Source organism: Heptranchias perlo, chromosome 8, assembly GCF_035084215.1.
Source record: "Heptranchias perlo isolate sHepPer1 chromosome 8, sHepPer1.hap1, whole genome shotgun sequence".
NCBI classification, from domain to species: Eukaryota; Metazoa; Chordata; class Chondrichthyes; order Hexanchiformes; family Hexanchidae; genus Heptranchias; species Heptranchias perlo.
In genome coordinates this window covers 32,865,530-32,891,965 of record NC_090332.1, presented here as the reverse complement: position 1 = coordinate 32,891,965, position 26,436 = coordinate 32,865,530, and the positions used below count along the sequence as shown (strand labels likewise).

The 26,436-nt window shown below is 38.3% G+C and overlaps 1 protein-coding gene across 1 annotated transcript in view; it reads left to right on the top strand.

The window, feature by feature from the left end:
- Positions 1-25,307, top strand: part of prox1a (prospero homeobox 1a) — a 101,438-nt gene extending 76,131 nt beyond the window's left edge. Inside the window, exon 5 of the mRNA XM_067988922.1 lies at positions 17,948-25,307. Within this exon, the coding sequence (XP_067845023.1) occupies positions 17,948-18,133 (186 nt within the window). The 3' untranslated portion in view covers positions 18,134-25,307. The remainder of the gene's footprint in view (positions 1-17,947) is intronic.
- Positions 25,308-26,436: the final 1,129 nt, after the last annotated feature.

Sequence of the window (26,436 nt, the reverse complement as noted above, 5' to 3'; positions counted from 1 at the left end):
CCCAAAGTGCTTCACAGAGGCATAAGAAAAAAATGAATGCTGAGCGAAAGATGGAGATATTAGGAGGGGTGACCAATGGTTTGGTTGAAGAGGTGAGTTTTAGGGAAGATCTTAAAGGAGGAGAGAAAGGGAGAGAGAGGTGAAAGGCCAGAGGAATTTATGGAGGGAATTCCATAGCATGGGGCCTAGGCAACTGAAGTCACAGCCATTACTGATGGGGCGAAGGGGCAGAGGGGATGTACAAATAGCCAGACTCAGTGGAATGGAGAGTCTGAGGGGGGGGGGGGTGTAGGGCCGGAGGTGGTTGGAGAGATTGGGAGGAATGAGGCCATCAAGAGATTTAAACACAAGAATGAGAATATTAAATTGAGGTGTTGGGGGACCAGGAGGGAATGTAGGTCAGCGAGGAAAGGGATGATGGGTGAGCAGACCTTCGCACTGGATAGGATATGGACAGCAGCATTTTGGATGAGCTGAAGTTTAGAGGGTGGAGGATGGGAGGCTGGCCAGGAGAGCATCGGAACAGTCAAGTCTAGAGGTGATACAGCATGGATGAGGGTTTCAGCAGCAGATGGGTTGAGGCAGGGGCAGAGGCAGATGATATTAGAGGTGGACTTTGTGATGGAGAAGATATGAGGTTGGAAATTCAGCTTGGGGTCAAATTGGATGCTGAGGTTGTGAACTGTCTGGTTCAGCCCGAGATGGTGGCTGGGGAGACGGACAGAATTGGTGGCAATGATATGGAGTTTGTGGCAGAGGCTAAAGACGGTGGCTTTGGTCTTCCTAATGTTTAACTGAGAAAATCACAGCTCATCCAAGACTGGGTGTCGATCAAGTAGTCTGAGACATTGGAGGGATCATGAGAAGTGGTGGAAACATAGAACTGGGTGTCGTCCACATTCATGCGGAAGCTGAGCCCATGTCCGCATGTGATGTCGCCAAGCGACAGCACGTGGATGGAGAAAACGAGCGGTCCAAGGGTAGATCCTTGGAGGACTCTGGAGATGACAGTGCAATGGTGGGAAGAGAAGCCATTACTGGAGATACTCTGGATACGATCGGCTAGGTAAGAGTGGAATCAAGCAAGGCTAGTCCCACTGAGCTGGACAATGGAGAAGAGGTATTTATATATACATAGTCGATCTTCTCATATACTATTACCAACTGCACAAAACTATCTGGCACAGCCCAGTTTCTTCTAAAGTTCCAGATCAACTCTCTGATTTATCAACGCAGGCTAATAAATACCCCAGAAAACAGTTACTAGGGCTTCCTGGATTTAAATAATTGTCAGCTAATTTCAAAAAGAGCTGCTAGTCAGATACATAACTGCAAAGTCACCAAATGTGTTTGTATCTGAATTGTGTGACTTGGCTCCTCTCTTAAGCCAACTGTCTAGAAACAACCAAATATTTGTATTAAGTTAGACGGGGCATGATTTATGAGTGCAGTTCATTTTTAGCTCTTTATGTACCATGACTGAATTAAAGAAGCCAATCCCAAGCTAAAACTAGACAAAAGAGAAGCATTGTCACACCCCCTATGCCTGGTATACATTCTAAAAGACAGACAGCTGCACTTTTAATACCCATCGTTACCTCAAGAATGAAAACTGCTGTTTTAAAATATCTTAAGATTTCACACAGTTTAACCATAGCAGAAGTTTTCTCAAAACAGTTTAATACGAAGTAATCCTGTCAACCAGGTGAAGATTGATTCCTTCCCCTCCCGGCACCCACTTTAGGATCCTTGACAACTTCCACTGAAAGTTGGGTTGTCTGCCACGGTCCAAATTTGAACTCGAATCTCTATTGAAAGAAATTGCTCGATCATCGTACTCCACAGGCAATAGAAATTGCCTTATACGATATAATTTGCTGGGTTGTTTTCTTTTTAATTTAAAAATTCAAACTTCTTTCTTGGCAAATTGAATAGTTCCCTATATCACAAAATACATAATTACAAATTAAAGTGGCTCTTTACTTATTTAAGGTAAAGGTGTCTAATTGCTATTTTTGGACTTGTAATTTGCTCTCTTTACATCCTATTGCTCACAGTTGAGTAACAATAACTAATATTTATTTAGCACCTTTTAATGTAAAAATAATCCCAAGGTGCTTCACAGGTGTATGGAAAATGGATGGCAAGCCAGGAAGTACGAGATTAGGAGGACTGAAAGAACGCTTGATTCAAGAGATGGGTTTTAAGGGAGGAGAAGGAGGTGGAGAGTTTGAGAGGGAATTCCAGAGAATAAGACATAGGTGGCTAAAGTCTCTGCCGGGAATGGTGGGGCAAAAGAGGGGGGGGGGGGAATACACAAAAGGTCAAGGTCAGAGGAGCAGAGTTTTCAAAGAAAAACAGAGGTGATCGCAGAGATAGCGAGGGATTTAAAGACAAGTGCAAGAACTTTAAATGTAATGCATTGGGGGATGGGGAGCTAATATAGGTCAGCAAGAACAAGGTGACGGATGAGCGGGACTAAGTGCGGGGCAGGATATGTGCAACAGAGTTTTGGACTAGTTGAAGTTTATAGAGGGTGAGAGGGCAACATTGGAGTAGTTGAGTCTGGAGGTGACACAGGCATGTATAGGGGTTTCAACAGCAATGGAACTGAAGTAGAATGGAGGTTGGGCAATATTGCAGAGGTGGCGATAAATGTAAATCTCATAAGTGATTTAGCACTGCCAACTGCATTTTTTTTTTCTCTGTAGCTGGGTCGTTACCTCAATCACATCTTACAAGTAAGCGACTATATCTTAAAATTCAAATAAAAATATTTCTGTACAGTGATACTGCGTGTGTCACACAAGTGATGAGTCACAAGTTAAATACTACCTTTCTGCATTTCTGATCTCAGCCATATTACTGTGATGACATACTAGACAGGCTCCCAACACAGAGGAATGGAAAATCATAGGAAGTGTTGTCTCCAAGCTACTCTTAAGCATGCTCTGAAAGTGAACATTGGTGAACGCTTGGAACTAGATCACCAGCCGATCCTCTTGACTTCGCAGCATGTCCAAAAAATAATATTATTGAGGAGAAAACAGAGGGATTAATACTCTCAAAAAAGGCTAAGCTCCATTTGGCTAACCAACTAATTGCATTTCCACATGTTTAGTAAAAATTTGAAGAGTCACTGATTCATCATACTTTCTGATTAGATTTTTAAAAAGATGAAGCTGCCGACTCCAAATTGCTCATTTAATATATCGCATACTTTTCCAGTAGTTATTTTGCTAATGTGCAATTCATTTTTCTCATTTCAGTTATGCATTGGAATTCCCAGTGGACTTTTCCCATTAATGGCAATCATTAACTTCTTTGAAAAAAATGTTAGTCATCAGATTTTTGGGGTGTCAGCTGTTGCTGATTTAAATACATGGGGAGAGTGATGAGCATTGAAGTGTAATTTTTTAAGTTCATAGGCTCTGCTAATAGTTTAAACTGAAGATGGTTTCTGTGGAGTGGTGCCATCCTACTATCTGAAGAAAATCAACCTATGAACATACATGCTAACTGTAGGATGATCTAGTTATGATGTACATTTATAAGTCAGTATGTATAATGTAAGAAAAGTCAGGAAGGGTATAAATGGAGGGGGTACCAATACAGACTGGGGTTATGGGAAGAACACACCAAGTTGGAGAGGCAGTTGGAAATTGTAAGAAATGTATTTTTATTGTTAGAATGGGCTCAGACACCGGACACTAGTAGAGCCCCAACGCAATTCTAACTGCTGAGCAGCTTGCAGGACTGGATAAAAGATCGGACTTTAATAAGAGAGTATTTTGGTAGACGTTTTAGAAGCTTGGTCATAACCCTTTAGAAGCCTTAAATTGTGGGAAATGATTCCCACATCTATATTTTGTTGAAGGTTTGTGTAAAAATACAGAAATCCACACAGAGATGGCAGTGCTGGGTTAACCAGTAAATGTCCATTTTCAAGCATACTATATCATTCAAAAAGATATGAAATTGAATTATAGATCTATAATTAAGCTACAGAATTGCTGTAATTCTTTATAACAGAATTGGAAACTCCCCAGTACACTCAGAATCTTTAATCTGAATATCCGATTCCTCGGCATAGGTCCAACTATAATTTTCACTCTAGTTATTTTAGGGAGGGGGTGGGAAGAAAGGATATAATAAAGAAACTTGGTGATGGACAAAGCAGTTGTGATAAAACACTTTGCTGTATGCACATTTTGTTCATTATTGCCTAACGTGCTTGGCTCAATTGCTTTGTGGGATTCACCTAGAGTGAATCATTACTTACAGTTCAAACTCCATGTCATAGTTTCATCTGGAGGTCTGAGTAAAGTTTTTTTTTATAACTTGCAGGGGTAGCATAACCTGGTTTGGCACATGTGGAGCCCACATCTTCAACGGTAGATGAATTTATTAGGGGTAAAGTTGAGCCTCAAACCCTACATCATGACATAACATCTCAGGACAGCTAGGCAGTAGGTTCTATAATAAATATTGTGCAAGAGCCTGGACTTGTGCAGTAAAGATTTTATTTAGAGATGTTACAATAGGATTGTCTTTGATGGTACATAATCATGTCTAAAGAAAAGAAAATCCCAGTTTTGTAGAATGCCGATTATAATCCTGTCATTTTCTTTGGAAATGTAACCTTTTGGATAAATAAAGCTTGGTAGTGGTAGTTTTAATCCATTTTCTATTTATCTCTGTTATGGTGGTTTACAATTGCATAAAATAGAGCTGCATTTAATACCTTAGGACTTCTAACTATATAGTGGACATTTATTATTTTCACTGCTAAAAGTTAAATTATTTAATTCATGACAGGGTTTTAAATAAATTGAGTTGGAGGAGAAGGCTGAGTTGAGTTACACAATCAGTTTGGAACAAATAGTGCATATCTGACGAGAATTCCTTATTAAATAACAGGAAAAGTTGCGGGTGTGCTATCATTTGAGCCATTTGCTGGACAAATATTGTATCCAATGAGACCTGATATTTAAGCTGTTACACTATGATTTCTGTTAGTAACTATAATTTTATGGGCCCATTTGTTTGATTTAAAAATTCATTTTCAGATATACTGCCTGCTTCAGAGCAGACTGAGGTGCTTTAGAACGACAGCTCTGTGCTAAGCAGAAGTGTTGCATCTCCCCCACCCCCAGCTGTTCTCTATCCTATCCAAATGTTCTAAGTGAGTAGGATTGTAAAAGCCGATCCTGAAATCTACCTATAAATCACTTTTGGAACTTACTTGATAGACTATAACTGAAGACAGAAGTAGTGGGCAGAAGAGGTTTCAGCCTAGCCATAAAGTTTATTGAGGTTGTTATTTTGGTGGTGCAATGATACATAGAAATGCTGGGATGAAATATTTTGAATAATGCACTGAACCCTTATGCTTCATACTCACTGTTCTATTTGCATATTTGTTCTGGATTCATATTATTCTGATCATAAAAGCAGCTCTAAAGTTGAAGTATGATCGTGTTGGAGCTGGAGGCTGTACAACCGTTCACAACCCCATCAGGAGCAAGACCCTCCATGAGGTGGTGGGTTTACAGTGCTGCATGCTCTAATCGAACAGTACGGAGCTCACACGGCAGCTCCGAAGCCATTGTTGTGAGGTAACTTGCGCAACGCTGCTGTTATTCTTAACTTGCAGTGACTCTGGATGGACTTTTGACCAATAAATATTTGGTACTTGTGTCAAACTGGCAATACCAACTGCGTATCCTGCACTATCTAGTTTCCTCCAAACACAAGGTACGTATAACCACTCAGATCATGTTTGTTGCCAAGAAAGAATTGGAAGGAAGTGAGCTGAGTCTTAGAGTTGGTTAGGATCTTTGACAGTTCATTTAAATCTATTACAATAGCATTGCCACATATGGTATCAAAGTAGTGAAAATCACACCCAGCACATGTTATTCAAAAGATTTTCAGACTCATACCATGGCATAAATCTGACTCTTTAACTATCTGAGTGGGAGGGCATTATGTTCAGCAGGGGGAGCCATCTCTTTGCACCTGTTTATTGCTCTAACAGCATTTTAACTACTGCTAGTTGCCTTTTTCCAAATTAAGCATGTAATCTTGTAATCTTAATTATGAATCACCTTTTAGTCTAATAATCTCTCATTCTTTATTAATACAGTTTCTTTGTTTATCTCTTAACTCAACCTCTTTAGGCACTACTGGTGAAGGGAAAACAAAAGATGTAAAGTAATTAAATCAGGAGATAGAAATAAGAAATGTGTGAGAAAAATAACTTTAGAGCAGAAGGACAAGTTAGGGTGTTTGGCCCAAATAAGCGTTCTTTAGAGAAACGCAGAGAGTACAAGGAAAAATTGAATGAATTGCAGGAGCAAATTCAACTTAGAGAGTACGACGTAGTAGCCATTACTGAGACATGGCAGCAAGACAGTCAGGACTGGGAACTGAATATACCAGGTTATAAGGTCTACAGGAAGAATAGGGAAACTGGTAGAGGGGGAGGAGAAGCCTTAGTGATTAAGGATGAAATTACTACAATGATAAGAAAGGATATAATGAGAGGTAAGCAGGCAGTGGAGACTTTATGGGTAGAATTAAGAAAAGGATTTCAGACTATAGTGGGAGTTGTGTATAGGTCCCCTGGTAGCAGCTGTGAAGTGGCAGAATGTATAAATGCAGAGACTAGACAAGCATGTAGCAAAGGCAGAGTGGTTTTAATGGGGGGATTTTAACTTTCATATAGATTGGGATAAGAATACAAGCTCATGTCAGAAAGGTAGCAAATTTCTTGACTTTGTTCATAGAACCATAGAAAGGTCACAGCACAGAAGGAGGCCATTTGGCCCATCTAGTCCATGCCGGCTCTATGCAAGAGCAATCCAGCTAGTCCCACTCCCACGCCCTATACCCGTAGCCCTGCAATTTTCTCCTTTCAAGTACTTATCCAGTCCCTTTTGAAGGCCATGATTGAAGCTGCCTCCACCACCCCCTCAGGCAGTGCATTCCAGATCATAACCACTTGCCGTGTAAAAAAGTTTTTCCTCATGTTACCTTTTGGTTCTTTTGCCAATCGCTTTAAATCTATGTCCTCTGGTTCTTGACCCTTCCGCCAATGGGAACAGTTTCTCTCTATCTACTCTGTCTAGACCCTTCATGATTTTGAATACCTCTATCAAATCTACTCGCAACCGTCTCTGTTCCAAGGAGAACAACCCCAGCTTCTCCAGTCTATCCATGTAACTAAAGTCCCTCATCCCTGGAATCATTCTAGTAAATCTCTCTGCACCCTCTCTAAGGCCTTCACAGCTTTCCTAAAGTGCGGAGCCCAGAACTGGACACAATACTCCAGTTGTGGCTGAACCAGTGTTCTATAAAGGTTCATCATGACTTCCATACTTTTGTACTCTATGCCTCTATTTATAAAGCCCAGAATCCCGTATGCTTTTTTAACCGCTTTCTCAACCTGCCCTGCATCCTTCAACGATTTGTGCACATAAACCCCAGACCTCTCTGTTCCTGTACCCCTTTTAGAGTTGTGCCCTCTAGTTTATATTGCCTTTCCTCGTTCTTCCTACCGAAATGTATAACTTTGCATTTTTCTGCATTAAATTTCATCTGCCACGTGTCTGCCCATGTCACCAGCCTCTCGATATCCTCTTGAAGTCTATCATATCACTATCCTCCTCACTGTTTACTACCCTTCCAAGTTTTGTGTCATCTGCAAATTTGAAAATTGTGCCCTGTATACCCAAGTCCAAGTCATTAATATATATCAAGAAAAGCAATGGTCCCAGCACCGATCCCTGGGGAACACCACTGAACACCTCCCTTTGGTCCGAAAAACAACCGTTCACCACTACTCTCTGCTTCCTGTCACTTAGCCAATTCTGTATCCATGTTGCTACTGCCCCCTTTATTCCATGGGCCGCAATCTTGATGAAAAGCCTACCGTGCGGCACTTTATCAAACGCCTTTTGAAAGCTCATATACACCACATCAACTGCATTGTCCTCATCTACCCTCTCTGTTACCTCATCACAAAACTCGATCAGGTTAGTTAAACACGATTTGCCTTTAACAAATCCGTGCTGGCTTTCCCTAATCAATCCACACTCGTCCAAGTGACTGTTAATTCTGTCCCGGATTATCATTTCTAAAAGTTTCCCCACCACTGAGGTTAAACCAACTGGCCTATAGTTGCTGGGTTTATCCTTACACCCTTTTTTGAACAAGGGTGTGACATTTGCAATTCTCCAGTCCTCTGGCACCAGCCCCTTACCTACGGATGTTTTGAAGATTATGGCCAGTACCTCTGCAATTTCCACCCTTACTTCCCTCAGCAACCTAGGATGCATCCCATCCGGACTGGGTGACTTATCTACTTTAAGTACAGACAGATGCAAAGTACTCATTTAGTACCTCAGTCATCCCCTCTGCCTCCATGAGTAGATCTCCTTTATGGTCCCTAATCGGCCCCACCCCTCCTCTTTCTTACCCATTTACTGTTTACATGCCTATAGAAGACTTTTGGATTCTCTTTTATGTTGGCCGCCAGTCTATTCTCATACTCTCTCTTTGCCCCTCTTATTTCCTTTTTCATTTCCCCTCTGAACTTTCTATATTCTGCGTGGTTCTCACTTGTGTTATCAACCTGACATATGTAATACACCCCTTTTTTCCATTTCATCTTATTCACTATCTCTTTTGTCATCCAGGGAGCTCTGGCTTTAGTTGCCCTACCTTTCTGTCTTGTGGGAATGTGCCTAGACTGTACCCGAATCATCTCCTCCTTAAAGGCCGCCCACTGTTCAATTACCGTTTTGCCTGCCAATCTTTGATTCCAATTTAGCCGGACCAGATGTGTTCTCATCCTATTGAAATTGGCCCTCCTCCAAATAAGTATTTTTACTTTAGAGTGGTCCGTGTCCTTTTCCATAGCTATTCTAAACCTTATGATTGCTGATCCCTAAATGCTCCCCCACTGACTTACTCCACTTAGCCCACCTCATTCCCTAAAACCAAGTCCAGCAATGCCTCCTTCCATGTTGGGCCGGGAACGTACTGGTCAAGAAAGTTATCCTGAACACGCTCAAAATTCTTCCCCCTCTTTGCCCCTTATATTATTATTATTGTTATCCCAGTCTATATTCGGATAGTTGAAGTCCCCCATTATCACTGCTCTATGGCTTTTGTACCTCTCTGTAATTTCTCTGTAAATTTGCTTCTCCTTATCCTTCCCACTAGTTGGTGGCCAAAAGAATACACCCAGTAGTGTAATGGCACCTCTTTTATTTCTTAACTCCAACCAAATAGATTCTGTCCTCGACCCCTCCAGGACATCCTCTCTCTCCAGCACTGCAATATTCTCCTTAATCAATATTGCTAACCCCCCTCCTTTCTTTCCTTCACTATCTTTCCTGAACACCATGTATCAAGGAATATTTAGTACCCATTCCTGCCCTTTTTTGAGCCAGGTCTCCATTATCACCACAACATCTTATTCCCATGTGGCTATTTGCGCCTGCAGCTCACCAACCTTGTTTACCACGCTGTGTGTATTAACACACATGCACTGCAAACCAATCTTAGACTTTCTTGTACTCTCTCTTAGTCTGATCCCACCTAATGCTGTATTATTTCTTGCTCTAGTGCTATCTTTCTCCCCCGATCCTTTGTGCCCCTTGTTTCTCCTTTCCAATGCTACATCCTGGTGCCCATTCCGCTGCCAAACTAGTTGAAACCCCACCCCCCACAGCACCTGCGAACCTCCCCGTGAGGACATTGGTCCCAGCTCCGTTGAGGTGCAATCCATTCAGCCCGTACAGGTCTCACCTTCCCCAGAACTGATCCCAATGCCCCAGGAATCTAAAGCCTTCTCTCCTGCACCATCTCTATAGCCATGCATTCATCTGCTCTATCCTCCTATTTCTATTCTCGCTAGCACGTGGCACCGGGAGTAATCCGGAGATTACTACCTTTTTGAGGTCCTGCTTCTTAATCTCTTTCCTAACTCTTTAAAATCTGCCTGCAGGACCTCATCCCTCTTTCTACCTATGTCGTTGATATGTTGGTACCAATATGGACCACGACCTCTGGCTATTCACCCTTTCCCCCCCAGAATGTTCTGCAGCCGCTCAGTAACATCCTTGACCCTGGCACTAGGGAGGCAACATACTATCCTGGAATCACGTCTGCGGCCGCAGAAACGCCTGTCTGCTCCCCTGACTATAGAATCCCCCATCACTATTGACAGCTTTCTGCAACGATATGTCCTAGAACCAACAAGGGGGCGGGTCATAATAGATTTAATAATGAGTGATGAGCCAGATTTAGTTAACAGCCAAATGGTGCGTGAACATTTATTTAATAGCGATCGTAATATGATCGAGTTCAGTGTTGTGTTTGAAAGGGAGAAACCTGTATCAGCTACAAAGATTCTAAATTTAGGTAAGGCCGACTTCAACAGGATGAGACAGAGACTGTCCACAATAAACTCAGCAATGGGTAAATCAACAGAAGATTAGTGGGAGGTGTTCAAAAAGAATTTAACGTGATACAGAACCAGTTTATACCCCTAAGGGGCAAGAGCTCTACTTGCCAAAAAACCCAGCTATGGACGACAAAAGAGGTAAAGGGCAACATAAAACTAAAAGAAAAAGCATACAAAAATGCAGGAAATAGCACAGATCCTGGCGACTGGGAGAGATACAAAGAAAAACAAAGGGTGACAAAACAGATAGTAAGAGCTACAAAAAGGGAGTATGAAAAGAAACTTGCAAGGGATATCAAAATCAACACAAAATATTTTTACAATAATATTGAAAAAAGAGGATGGTCAAGAGCAATGTGGGCCCCTTAAAAACTGATAATGGTGATATTGTAAATGAAAGTAAGGAAATGGCAAACATGTTAAATAATTATTTTGAGTCAATATTTACAGTAGAGGAAGAGGATAGCATGCTGGACACCCCAAGGAAACTAATTTTGACTCTGGGATGGGGACTCACAATAATTAACGTAAGCAAATTAACAGTAATGAAAAAAATAATGGCACTAAAGAGTGACAAATTCCCAGGACCAGATGGTTTCCATCCTAGGGTTTTAAAGGAAGTAGGTGAGAACATTGCAGATACCCTAACTATAATCTTCCAAAGTTCTCTCGATTCAGAAACCATTCCTTTAGATTGGGAAAATTGCACATGTCACTCCGCTATTTAAGAAAGGCGAGCGAGGGAAAGCGGGGAATTATAGACCAGTTAGCCTAACATCTGTTGTCGGGAAATTACTGGAGTCTATAATTAAGGATAGAGTAACTGAACACCGTGAAAATTTTCAGCTGATCAGAGAGAGCCAGCAAGGATTTGTAAAGGGTAGGTTATGCCTGCCCTTTTTGAATTGCCTGATTGAATTTTTTGAAGAGGTGACTAAAGTGGTGGACAGGGAAATGTCTATGGATGTTGTTTAAATGGACTTCCAGAAGGCATTCGATAAAGTCCCCCATAAGAGACTGTTAGCTAAAGTTGAAGCTCATGGAATTTAGGGCAAATTATTGACCTGGTTAGGAAATTGGCTGAGCAGCAGGAGACAGAGAGTAGGGATAATGGGCAGGTACTCCAATTACAATTAACTCATAGAAGTTATGCTACAGCTATACAAAACCCTGGTTAGACCACACCTGGAGTAGTGTTCAATTCTGGGCACCGCACCTTAGGCAGGATATATAGGCCTTGGAGGGAATGCAGAGTAGCTTTACTAGAATGATACCTGGACTCCATGGGGTTAAATTACGAGGAGAGATTACACAAACTAGGGTTGTATTCCCTGGAATTTAGAAGATTATGGGGTGATTTGATTCAAGGTTTCAAGATATTAAGAGGAACTGATAGGGTAGATAGAGAGAAACTATTTCCGCTGGTTGGGGAGTCTAGGACTAGGGAACATAGCCTTAAAATTAGAGCCAGGACTTTCAGGAGTGAAGTTAGGAAACACTTCTACATGCAAAGGGTGGTAGAAATTTGGAACTCTGTTCCGCAAACAGCAGTAGATGCTAGCTTAATTGTTAATTTTAAATCTGAGATTGATAGATTTTTGTTATCCAAAGGTATTAAGGGATATGGGGCTAAGGCGGGTATATGGAGTTAGGTCACAGATCAGCCATGATCTCATTGAATGACGGAACAGGTTCAGAGGTCTAAATGGCCTAATCCTGTTCCTATGTTCCTTTGCTTCTCCAATTGAGGCTGCGAGGGTTTCTCCGATGCTTTTTATTTAATAACTGACAAAACAAGAGTGTACCTTTGAGTGGAAACAATCAGACGTATGTATTTGTCAGGTTCTTACCAAATGGGATCACCCCTCCACCAAGAGGTATCTAAGAATTGATTACCATATGTAAAGTGGACAGGCCGAGCTGTTCGCCTACTCAAGGCGTCAAGACCTGCATTTTTAATCCACTGACTAATGAGGGAGAATTTTAAAACCTGGGATTACTGTGCTATGTTCCTCTAATTCTACTTTAAAGTAAGAAATAAGTAAGTAAAATAAGAAACCTACAGGAACTGTTTCTTCATTTTCATTGAAAACCTCTTAAATGCAGTGAAACACATTCAGTGCTCTCAAATGAGTCACTGCTTATCTACTTAATCAGTTTTTAAAGCAATTTTCAGGACAACATTGGTTTTAAATTTACGACCTTTTTCTTAATATTTCAATTTCATTTTCTGAATGAACACTATTTTAGTAATAAACCTCTCAGCCTGCAGAAATATTTAACATAATTTTGTATTTGTACTAACCATCCCACAATTAAAACTGTGCAAGATGGGTAAAATGTCCTTAGGTTTATATGTGGAATTGACTGTCTGCAGTGCAGAACAAGTCCCCAGCTTATGTCACTGCTATCAGGAGATGCAACTCTCCTTGATCAATATTTGCTTAGCAAACAGCAGGGATCGGAGAGTTTGTTCAGAGAAATCATGTGCATGCAAGGGTGAATGAATGTTCGGTGAAGTACTTTGACTATTTGCTTCCTGCTGTTTTTTTGCCCCCTCTGGTGTTGTGCTTTGTTCCTAACCAGGGGGACATGCACCTACACAATTCCCCCTAACAAAATAACAATTGGAATGTCTGCAGAAAAACGTCCTGATGACAAATAAGCATCATCCTGGTTCCTTTATTAGAATCAGCAATTCCTAGAAATAACACACTCCACTTCCTCAGCATCAGGTGGCAGCAGTCAATCAAGTCGTCATGAGCTTGTCAGGACAAAAGAGAGCGTAGTTTGCACAATGTAGATGCAGTGACTTTGTGCCAAAGAACCACCCCATCTCTGAGTTGCTTTCCCTTCAGGGGTCATTTGTTTGATCTTCTGACTGTCCCCAGACTCGGCAGCACATAATAAAAGCCTGACATAGCAGCCTGCCTGCCTTCTGTGTCCTGCGGATACTCATCATAAGTGTCAGGACATACCAAGGTTAGCGGTCACTGAAACGGTGCTCATTTGCCTGCCTTGGCAAAACACTCGCAAGTGAACCAATGTCACTTGTAACAGAGGGGAGAATTTTATAAAGGTGAAAGAGACGAAAGCCAGGCTTTTATTTCACAAAAGCTGGTTTGCAAAACCAAGGTGAATTAATCACACACAGTAGCTCTTTTTAAAGATATTTTAGTTTCCCAAAAAGTTCTATTCATACCATTTTAATGGTTAGTAAATGCTGCAGTGGTACTGTCTCATTTTTTGACTGTAAAAGGGAAGCATGCACTTACTATTATAAGAAGATAACAGTAGGGAGGGCAAGGAGAAAAGGGTTATTGGTATTTTGGATTCTCTTGACTCCTCGCCTTGGAGAGAGGGTTATTCTTGTCACTGCCTTTTGTCTACATCTGCTGACTGCTTGCCTGCAGCCAGCAGCATGCTTTAACTGTTCGGTCACCTCCTAACATCACATGCATCAGCTGTTGTGCTTTTGTTAGAGGTTTTGTACGTCTAATCCAGTGTGACCATACTGCTGCACAGTAAATCAAATGTAGATTGTTCCTGGGATGACTTCCTCATAAATATTTTAGACAACCTTTACTGCCTTTATTCTTAAAAATTGAAAAACAGATTAAACTTAAATGCTTGTCTGCTGAGTGTATGGATGATCTCTAGATACTTCCTGTTGTTAATTGTAATTTGGAGAGGGTGAGGATGTGACATTAACCCTTTGATGACTGAACGACTTTATTTTTAATAGGTTTTAACATTTGCACATTTAATCTTGACATCTTGAAAATGAAGAACAAAGTAAAATTTGAGAAACCTCTCAATGCAGCCTGAATTTCACTGAGTGCTATTTTAGCACACTAGCTAATGGGTCTTGAAAAATTCCTATTTACTACCCGTTTATTTCAAATAGGTTGGAATGTCATTAAAATAGCACACATAGTAATTTTACATACGCGCATTAACCAGTGCATTTAAAAATAGCGCTCAGCAGGATTTTAACCCTAATTTGTAGCATTCTTGGAACTAAAACTAAAACCTTGTGTGTTTGAACTAATGACAAATGAATGTTTCAGATCACGTAACTAAGAATGTAGCTGATTCCTCCCAGATGCTTAGCCTATTGTGGATGCCACATAGGAAACTTGGGGTTTGAATATATTTCCAATGCCTGCATCAGAGCCAACACTAAGAGCAATTTAGAGCACGACTGGGCTAAAATTCTATTTTATTAGGTAGACATCACAAATTAGTAGCAGTTTATGACTGTGTAAATGATATTAAATTTACAGAAAACTGTTGTACCACCAGAGACATTTACCTGGAGCAGTGGTGGAAAATGCTAAAACACACTGCCTCCATTAAAGCCAATTTTGTTCCTTGTTCCTCAATAGCAGAATTCAAAAAGGTGCTTGGCATGACACTAAAAGCTGTTGGTACCACAAATTGATTCTATAACACTATTGATTGGGTTAGCGGAGAAGACTAAGGCTAAAATTTAGCCTTTTGTTTCTAAAATATCATTGTATAGATAAAGGATGTACATGTGTAACCATGGGATATATGTTCTATCCCAGGAGTGAATTGACTTCGTAAATAAGCTTGGTGTCTTGTATTGTTGACTTTAACCTTTTACTTGAGTTGTTTGTTGATAACAAAAAGTTATGGGTAACTCTATCATGTATTCTGTTTTTATCACACACTGAGTCATTAATATAAGTTAAATGTAAATTCATATGGGAAATTTATCGATGTACAGATTGCTAAGTGATTCTGATGACATCAGAGAACTTTTTCCTACTGTACCATCTGTTATTAGTTGTAATGGAATCTCCATGAGATACAAAATATTCCACGGAGATGATGTCATCATGTGTGGTATAACTTTTTCTCACTTAGAAAAGCTGAATGTGACCATCACAGAATTGTCATCAGTAGCCTTTTTTCTCTTGCCCTAATTTTGAAAGCAAGTACATAATTCATTTTAATTTAAGTTTAATTTTAGATATCTTATTGAAATTAATTTAGCTGTTTATAATTTACTTGATGTTGCTATAATATGGGCTGCATTGAATTGACTGAAAAGTCAGGGAGCGCATTATGTTGCTAAAGTGGAATTATCCTAAAATACAACCAACTCACTCATTCTCCTTCCATTTCTTTCTATTTTTATCTCTCTCTGTCTCTTCCTCTCCACTCCTTGCACAGGTGGACTCTATCAGCTCCTGATGTTACCACTGCCCATATCATTACCTCATCCATTAACTTTCCTTGCCAATTGATTTATTGACATTCAACTTTTCCTGACTGTAAGAGCCCCAACAATTTTCCTTTATAACTCCTGTATAATGTGCCCACATTATTAAATTTTTCTCATCATGATCAACCTCGGACAATTCTTTCTCTTGTGCTTGTTCCAGGACCCTCTCATTAGTCATTCTTCTTGTCAAACATATTTTCAGCATATGTCTGTGACACCCCCCTTTAAGGTTTCATTTCAAATATTTGGCATTCTACATAGTATTTCAAAAATGTAAATGCCAGCATTTTCTTAAAGCAAAAGAGGTGCTACAAGAACCTTTGATATTTTGGTTAAGTGAACTGGGATATACTCAGAGCTCTTCTCTAAGAGGGGTGTAATCCTTGATTAGCAACTTTTTTCTGATAACAGCAGTCTTGTATGTAAATAGCTGTCAAGATATAGTTAACAGTCTAATTCAGGGAAATCATGCATTTGTAAAAAATTCCTTATTTCATCAAGTCGCACATAAGTGTAAAGAGTTGGAAACAAGCAGAACTTTGAAACAATGGACGTTACGACCGGGTTTTTCTGCTTATGTGTTCACCAGCCTGCAGTTTTTCTGCCCATTAAAATGAACGGGGAAAATCGTGGGCTGGCAAACGTGCAAGCGGAAAGCCCCAGCCTCTGTTCTGTGCCTAATACTACGGAATCTGTAAGTAAATCCTGTATTCTTCCCCTGTAGTGCACACTGTCACCAATCTGAGCGTGGTGGTCAAATAACCTTTTCCAGTTCTCTGTCTATGGCACAGGGTCAGATCACCTGAGAGATGTGGAAGGATCAGCCTTGATAACTATGCACCCAATATTTCCCTCCTTCCATATTTCCCTCCTTCCATATTAGAAAGTGCTTGACTGTCATTCAGCATTGCTTCATAACCTAATAAAGATGGGAAATTTGCTGCATGAGGATTTGCAGGTATGACCTGTGTCCTATCACTCTAAAGCAGCCCATTGATAATCCACTTTATTGCACCCTTTAGGTAAATAATATATATGTATTTTAAATGCTTATCAAAATAAGTTAGGTCAGAATGAAGAACTGTGATTTTTGTGCAATTTTATGTGTGTGCGTACCCATGTATCAAGTGTATAATTCCGTTAGATGCTCCTTATTAATCATGACCATTCCAATAAATCAGCAGTTACCATTTCAAGATACTATAGGTTACAATTAACATGTTGCAGCCTACAATCTCATGCCCATCATTCTAAATAACTATGACTCCAAACATTCTGGATAATTCCAACTATTTATTTTTGCAATGGAGGGTTGAGGAAAAATTCAGTCTAGAGGTGACAAAAACATGGCTAAGAGTTTTAGCACTGGTAGGAGTGAGGTAGAGGTGGAGAAGGACAATGTAACATTATTCAAGGTCATTTCTAACACTGGAATGTGTGCTGATCTTAATATACTGCAAGTACATTAAAATGAAAACATTAATATTTGTCTCAAAACATAGCTTCACACTATCAAGCTTAATAGGTAAAATGATACCTCGAGGCACTAAGATGAACACAGGTACATTAATGCCCATATAACGCACCCACGCTAATAGAATTCAGTATTGCATTCCTTTTGAAAATGGGTACTCTCTGAAGTGGCCCATATATACCTCTAAGAACTGAGATGTCACCTTAATTAAATCATGATTTATTCCAAAATATGAAAATTAAATATCTTGGAAAATATTTCTGATAAATGTAGAAAATATGGTTGTAGAGTTCTGTACTGAATATAAAAAACTCACCTCTAAAAGTAATTAATTTTACATTCTTACCTCATTGCTATACCATTGTTGAGTAAAATTGTTGACCTATTTCATCTGCAAATTGCAGAGACAGAACTTTTTTTGTACATCAAAAAATAAAATTATAGAAAATGTTGAAAGCTTGCAAAGTGCACTTGAGCCTTTGAGTGTGGAGATAGATAAGTATGATTGCTGGAATGAAAGAGGATAAAAACACAAAGATCATCTTTCTAGAAATAGCCTTCCTGGAATAAACTGGAAACTGCTAACTTTGCCATATTTAGGGGCTGGGTGCACAGAGCTGCTGTAGGCCTCGGGGAGGTTGATGAAAGCTCAGCCCTCCTCCCCTCCCCTTTTAATGAATCAGAGACTTTGGATTGAAATTGAAAACTCTACTAATGTCATTGTCTCCTTCTGTATCAGCAGGTTCCGGAGAGGTTCTTGGAAGTGGCTCAGATCACATTACGAGAGTTTTTCAATGCCATTGTTGCAGGCAAAGACGTTGATCCTTCCTGGAAGAAGGCCATCTACAAGGTCATTTGCAAGCTGGACAGCGAAGTCCCGGAGGTTTTCAAATCTCCAAACTGCCTGCAAGAGCTACTACATGAGTAAAGATGCCCAGAGCCATCTGAATGTATCAGATATAATATACCCCTTCTGTTCTGATGCCCAATCCTTGTGTTTTGCTTTTCTCAGCTCTGATTTGTTAATTTTCCCTAATATTTTACCCTTTTACATTTGACCTTGTAAGAAGATTATTCACCACAGCCTTGAACCCACTAACACTGATACCTGAACCCTTCTGTTTTGAAGGTTAGATTTGATTTGATTTACTGAAGGAAAAACTGAAGTGAGAGTGTACTTTTAATTTTTTATTTCAAGGTAGGGTATTACACCTAAAGTAATCTGCTCTGTCAGACAGAAGGATTTATTAATGATTACTTGTGGCAAATGGCAAATAGCTATGACATCATTTGGACAATAAAGTAGCTGTCATGGGATACAACACTACACACTAGGAGGTTTTGCCCCGCTGTATCATTACCAGAGGTGTCCGTGCTTTCTATTGTTTTGATTTCAGGCATGATACCAATTGATCTTTGCCCCAAGACTAGAACGCACCATATAGTCAGACCTTACCTATGGTGTCATTTTTGTATCCACATAACCAACACCCGCAAATGACATGTGTTTCATTCTTCAATCTCTGTAGCTGATGTCGGTCACGTTGTGCTGATCCCTATCTTACAAACAGCTATTGCTTTCCCACTGAAATGTAAATTTTCTGCCACAGTTTGTTAGTTTTTCACCAAAAATGACCACTTCATGTGAGAACAGCCTCTCCAGTACAGTCCTGCAGTGACCGTGGATCAGGTTCCTGTGCACTCTAATGATTCCAAATTAATTCTGCAAAGGTTCCTAGCTGGTCAGACCACCAGAGAGAGGTTTTACTCTCCAGGGAGAGTGAGAAAAAAAAACATTCACTGTTTTTACTGAATTCTGATAAAATAACATCTCTTAAGTATTTCTATTCAAAGTGAGGCTATCCAGTCTGCCTGGTGTTCATTAGCAGCAGTTTGCATTGAACCTACAGCTGAGATTTATTTTTTGGAGTTGTTAATGTACTCCATTAATATCACTTTTATTTACTGGAACAATGTACTGTATTCAGTTCTTGAGTACCCTGTAAACTGACAGATTTTCAAACCTAGAAATGTGCTATGAACTTTATTGGAGACTTTTCCTGGCTCTGCTACTTAAAGTAATGCTAATGTGACAGTTTACATTGCACTGTATCACTGAAGAAAATGAACGTGAAAATTGAGTTCATGAGAATGTGTCAGTTTACCGCTTTTGAAACCATGAAAAGACATCAGATTGCCATTGTTTAAGTTAGAGGGAATCCATTCAGGTACAAAAGAAAAAAAAACTCAAATGCAAAAAAACAAATGCGCTTTAATGTGCAAAACATTCTAAGAGTACTGCTGAGTGCAATGCGTGCATTATCGTAATTAGAATACAGATTCTTTGTGAAAATGATTACTTGTACATAGTGTGCAAACGTTCTATTGATATGGAAAGTCGCATGTGCATAAACATGCCACACTATTAGAATCAGTTTTAAACTAAATTGCTCACCACAAGGAATTTGAGACTGTGGCCAGATTTAATCTGATTTCTTGTTAACTGCAACTATATGAAACAAATTACATTCTGTTTTAAATCGTTTGCAAGGACACCTAAAGTATTAAATCTGATTTGCTACCACCTCATAAACAATAAGATTTTGCCCCCTCACCCCATTATCTTCTTTAGCCGTTTGGTTTTTGTGTTGACACTGACTGCTGAAAGCGTCTTGAGTCACTAGATGAAGAGAACATGCCGAACCATGTACAATTCTTAAAATTTATATATAATATATACATATTTACACAGTCGTACTGAGAATACCCTCATTAGCCTGATTTAATTGTCATTGGAGCGTGACCTTTAGTAGTAGTGTATTTATTTTATTTGCCAACATAATTACTACTGAGAGCAAACCTCTATATATGACTTTGTGATCTATAGCTGTATCTGTGTCAGTTTATTTGGGACAAATTTGACTTTAAACCAATCCAGTTTGATGACTGCACACATTTGAATCAATCAGATCCACCAGCCAGCACATGCACAAGATATTTTAAAATCATTATACTGAGGTATAATGAAGTGTTAGAACTGGATTTGAATATAGCCACTCTGCCTTTAATTGCAGTTTCTGACAAAATGATGAAGCATGCAAGTGTGCACTTTTGGAATACACAATTTAAGATATACTATTATAAAAGGATTGGCATAATTATTACACCTTTTTGTAATATATCTAGATAGAATGATATTTCAACTTGCTATCTCACCACAATCCAGCGATCCTTAGTACAAAAAGAGTACTATGCTGATCTCTAGTTATAATGCTAGATTCCTGCAACCACAGACAAAAAGTGGATCTGATTCGGTTTCTGCCTTAGTTAAAACTAATTCATGTCAAACTTATTGGTTTATGGTATATTACAGATTTATTTTTGCCTAATTGGGTTGTAATTTAAACCTATGTATAAAATCAAACCTACACCACTAGATGTTAAATGGGCTGTGTCATCAGGAATTTCTGGTGTGCAAGCCAGAAATTCCTGATTGTAAGCAGTGATTCACTCAACAATTTCCAGGCTGCAGAAAGGCTGATACTGCATTATAATTTTGTTCAATAAGACTATTATTGGAAAAGATTCCAGTAGGTTCCCAGTCCATTACCTTAGACAATACCGAACTGAAGTATAGCTAGTTCGAATGGCTTAGACTGTTTTAAGCTGTTAACCACAATTGCTCACCACCTGACTCTTCTCAGCAAAATGACCTTGTCACTTTAGGATGCACCCATAATTGTTTTTAATCCTTTCCCTGGCATTGGTCTATATTTAGAGTTGAAATAAAACCACTCCAGGACAGTACAAAGCTAAATTTAGGATTTCTGTGCTATATTCCCTCTATTTTACAATTAAACTCTCATCTGTGAATGAAGCACACATAAATTCCATTTTCAACTTATGAATGTGTTGGTTAAATGGCATCTGCAGAACTGTAGTTTTACTGTAAACATCTTGCAGAGTATTCCAGATTAGAATTGGGACAATTGTACAGAACTCCAGGATTTACTTTCAATATATCTTGAATAAATTAAGACTGAGTTAATTATAACTGGGTACAAAAGCTGTTCAGGCTACGGAACCTTGTGTCTTGGATTTCAGCATTACAAACCTTAGATGCCCTACAGAATGTACAAAAACATCGACACTTTACAGAACATGTAGACAGTTTGGAAAAAATAATGCAGTACTTTTTCAAACTTTAAAACAAAAAGTAATCGCAATTTTTTGACGTAATTTTTTTGATAATTCCATTAGGTAACGATTATAATGCTTGGAAAGCTATTTTGTGTAGATGAATAATAATTATTAAAACTTCTATGATTTATGTAGTAAAAGTTTAGCATTTCTTAGAAACCATGGGGAGGATGTGGTACAATAGAGTAAACTAACCATTCATATTGATAACTATGTATTATTAGAGCGTTAGTGGAATTCATTATTTTTGAATTCTTTTGCGCAGAAATGCTGCTGATAGCCTCAAGAGGTTATAAAATTAAAATTAGTCACATAGAAAAACAAAATTTCAACTTTCCAGGAGCAGAAACATAGTGAGCCAATGAAAGGGTTAAATGTTTTTTTAAAAATTCTATATTAAATTTACCACCCTGCAGAGTGGATAATAACTGACCTCTGCAGGGCTGCTATCAACTAACTTAATTCAAGCACCGTGAACTTTACAAAAAAAGTATGTTTTTGGTTTGTTATATTTTCACGATTGAATTCAGTCTGAAAAAAAGAATTCTCTTAAGATGAGCGGAGTACTTAAAATCTAGAATGTACAAAATATAACATTTTCTTCATTTACATTTTAAAAACTCTGAAGAGTGAGAGTTGTAACAATGTGACTGACCCCAGTGCTACAGTTTAACTAGTTGTAAGTGCAGTTGATGGATAGAAATGCAGGGAAGCAATTAATGTCAGCACATAGCCTTAAAACCTGCTGACTTCAAATTAACAGCACAATGCCTGCAATGCCCTGTCATTATTATAAAGCACTTGCAGTATCTGCAGACTTTAGGCAATGCAGACAATAGCAATGAAGTGCCAATGTATTCACTATGCATCTAAACCAAGTCTGTCTTCTTAATTTTGGTATTTCCCCAAAGTGCTGAATCTTTTATTTTGCATTGTGTTCTTAACTCTTCCCCAGCCCTGCCTGGCAGAATTATGTACCAGTCACTCAGTCTCAATTAGTACTGACAGGTTGTGAGTATGAAATTTGAAATCAAACTTGTCTAATGAAATTAGTCATGAGTATTGGTGGTCCTATTATATGACTGACCTTGAGGAATACAAGCTAACAGTTCTGTGCTGACATTACGATGTAGTCTCAATTAGAGGTGCAATGATTATCATAAACAGAGTAAAGGGTCCTACTACCAAGTTTACTCGTTTGGAGACTAGAGGATAATGTGTGTAAGATCTGTCAAATAATTAAATTGTGCACAAGATTGCAAAGATTACCGTATATCCTGACATTTTGTAAAAGATCAAAACAATTGGGTTCTAAATCATTTCAGTACTTTATTCTTTAATTATTGCACCACTAGTCTAATAGGAGAGTTTTGTAATATGATTTTAAGAAAGACGCGTTCAACAGTCTAATTGTAATTCCATTTAAACTAATTTCACTTTGTGCAGTATATAAAGAATGTTCTGGAAATTTCATTTGAACTGGAATGCTTTTATGAGAGCCATAATGCCTTTGTGCCTCCAGCTATATTTTTCCTTACAAACCTGAGATTATCTCGATTGCTTCACAAGGTTTTCTGTCATTATACTGGCATACACTTTACGTATTCATGATGTAACAGCTACAAGAGGCAGGAGGTCAGATGTTTTAGAGTGGAAATTTAAATAGTTTAATATGAGTTCATGATGGATGCTATATCTGTAAATTAATTCCCATTTTCTGTACTCTAATTGCTAATAGAAATGTAACATTGCATTTAAATTTGAGGTGATATCCTGTGCCTAGACCTTAAATGCACCAGCTTGAAGGATACAAGTCACCTTCAATTTACCAATTTCCCACATATACAATTGTTCTTGTGCCTTCTGTGGCTGAACATTTCTTGTTTTGGGATTCTTGAGGATTTCCTTTTTATTCATAACCAACTGCAATAAATGCCAGATTTTGTTTTTTTTCCTGCAGTTTACCATGATGGTGATAGCTATGCACATATTGTATCTTTATAAAAAAAAACAGCTGGAAAAAAATTTTTGAAGAACAGAATTTTTAGAACAGTTTGATAAAGCAAATTATTTTTTCCTCCTCGACTGTTTGCTCAGCATTCGAGTTTGGGAAATCTTGTAGAAGCCAATTTTTTGTAACTGTGGTGCAGATTTTGTGTTTTCATAGATTATAAAAAGTAGTATAGAAGCAATATTTCATATGATGTGATATACGTGTGAAGTGAAAGCTGACTTTTCCCTTTAGATGGACAACTTTTCTATTTTAGACATGCTGAAAATATGTTTTGTGAAGAGAATGTTTTATTGTGACCTCTGCGACACTTATATTTATGATTATTGCAGGATACGTCGCAGAGAATATTCACAGTAATGAGAAATTTACATGGCAGACATTGAGTTGTAGTATTTAAATAGTATGAGGTATTTACTCACATATTTTGTTGCAGTTAGGTTGTGCCTCAGAATATCAAAAGCTGGTAATCTGCTTTAAGTTTCTGATTTAATATTTTTGATTTTTTTTTAAACATGTTGTTGTAAAGTAATTGCATTAAAAATATGTGGGTAAATATTCCATAAAGAAGTTTAAAAAGGGAGCCCTCGAGAAATGCTAACCTTAAATTACCATTTTTCATTTGATTTGTTTTGCATACTTCCTCCTCCTTTTGTACTTTTCAACTAATCACCTTTCACATCCGATTTATGTTGCTAAACTTATTGCTATCACAGGAAATACAATGCATGATGTGATACTGATCATAATGTATGTATTTCATTTCCTATGAAAAATACCTATTGCCATTTTTCCAACATATGTAAGCTCCTCACCCCTTGGAATTCTTATTACATTTATAAAAATTCTTTGAAGTTTACTTCATTGTTTATTGTATTCAAAATCCACAAATTCTGCGCTAATTACTCATTATGACTTCTGTATCTTGTAAAATATTTACAGAATGTATATTGCATCTACCCAGTAAATAAATGAGTAAATGGATGAATCCTGAGACCTTCCTTGTGGTGATGTCAGTGGCACAGAAATCAGCAGCTACAGCAAAAGCACATGCACTTGTAAACTCTGTAATTTACCCAAATCCTGACCACATATAATTTTTTTTTAAGTGGTAGTTTAATGTTGACCTATTTTTTGAGAACTCCCTTCAAATTGAATGACAAGGGAGATGGCTATTTTGGGAATGGTTACTGCGTATTGCACTTCTATTGCAGAATGTGAAGTTGAATGAAACACGCTCATCTTGTCATAGAGAACTGTGGGATATGAACTGCCTGCGATGAAACGCTTGTATGTATATGGTTGCAGAAAAGTGACAAAAACACTGCCTTTATATTATTTAGCAATATGTTGTACATAGCATTATGCTCCTTTTTGTATTAAATACCTGTTAATTTGAAAATAGTGCAGTAATTAAAACTGACCTAGTCAGTGTTTTTGATTTTTTTTTCTAGCTAGAGACCATTTTGATTGTGGAATTTTGTTGTTGTTGTCAATTGTTCTGAAGACTTTGCATAATTTATTGGTTTAATTTATCCTAATTTATTTGAAGGTGTACAATTTTGTATTACCAGGGATGTACTGTAATAATCATATAATGAAATAAGCCCTGTCCATGTTATAGGGGTGCAGTAGCCAACTGACTTAAGCAATCCTTATTAAATTCTGCTTGGCAGCTACTAAATTTTGAAGATAAAACCTTTTGTTGAATAACTGATTTTATTTTGTGTGTTTTAAGCTTTTTTGTATGGTATCCAGACTTTTACCTTTGCTTTGTACCACCTACAGACTACAGTAGTTCAATTGCCTTGTGTGCCTTCCATTCTTCTCTAAACTGAATGTATGTGCAGTATATATGCAAGCTTGTGCAGAATAAATATAATTCCAAATACACTGTTTGCACTTATTTTGTGTTTGCTTTTCACAAGTATATTTTTTTTTAGTTTGTGTGGCTGGATGCTTTCATTCACACCTAGAGAGCGAATGAAATGAGTTTATAGAGAAACTGAACTCAAGCAATAAATGTATTAATTTCCTTACATTACTGAGCCTTTATCTGTGCCTTTATTTTCTTGTGTGTACAATTGGATGTTAATGTAGATAAAATTATCCGGAAGTAAACAATTGCACTGATTTTAAAAAGTTAAGTGATCTGGGCTAGGAATTTCCTTGGAGCTGCTCCTGCAGTGCCGCTGGAAGTGCAGGAGAAGCCCCATTTACGTGCATAAATTACAGAGATGGAGTGGGAGCAGCTCCAAGGAAATTCCCACCCACAGTGCTTTTTTAAAAAAAACACAATTTATTTATTCTTGAAACACCGGACATTAATATCCAGGGAATACAGACAATTAATAAAACTAGCAGATCTCCAATGGCATTGCTCAGGGTCCGATGGAGGAGCATTGTACCATATAATGTATTATTTGGCCTCTAAGGTAAAGTTATGTTTTAGGTAATCTATTCCTTTTAAGGCCACAGAGTCTAATTGTTATAAATAGGCACATCCAGAGGTCAATGGAGGCTAATTGATATTGGTGGGGTTTTTTTTAATTACTTTTTTTAAGATGCTTCATTGGCAGATCCCTTAACTTTTCAGTTGTGATTTGTTGCTGTTTTCTAAATATGACATTCAAGCCAATCAGGTTCAAATGTGATTTACATTTTGAAGTCTGATACATTGAGGTATGACACTTGTTTAATGTGACACTGAGCTATGCCAGATGTGTGCTCTGTTCAAAACTTTTAATATGAATATAAATGAGACAGAAATAGAGAGCAGGTGTCATATTTTATGATTTTTTTTGATAATTTCTTCAGAAAGGATTGGAAATGAGTTTCATTTAAGTAGTGTGTTTTAAATTAAAGTGAGTTCACACATCTTAAAACCCTCCTTACAACCATATATAGCAGCAGCTGAGACAATGAAGAGTTTATGTGTTAATGAAGCAGGCGTTGAATGTGTTTTCACAATGACTGGGGAAAAGTTATCTCAGGCTGCCTACGACATCCACTCCTATTAT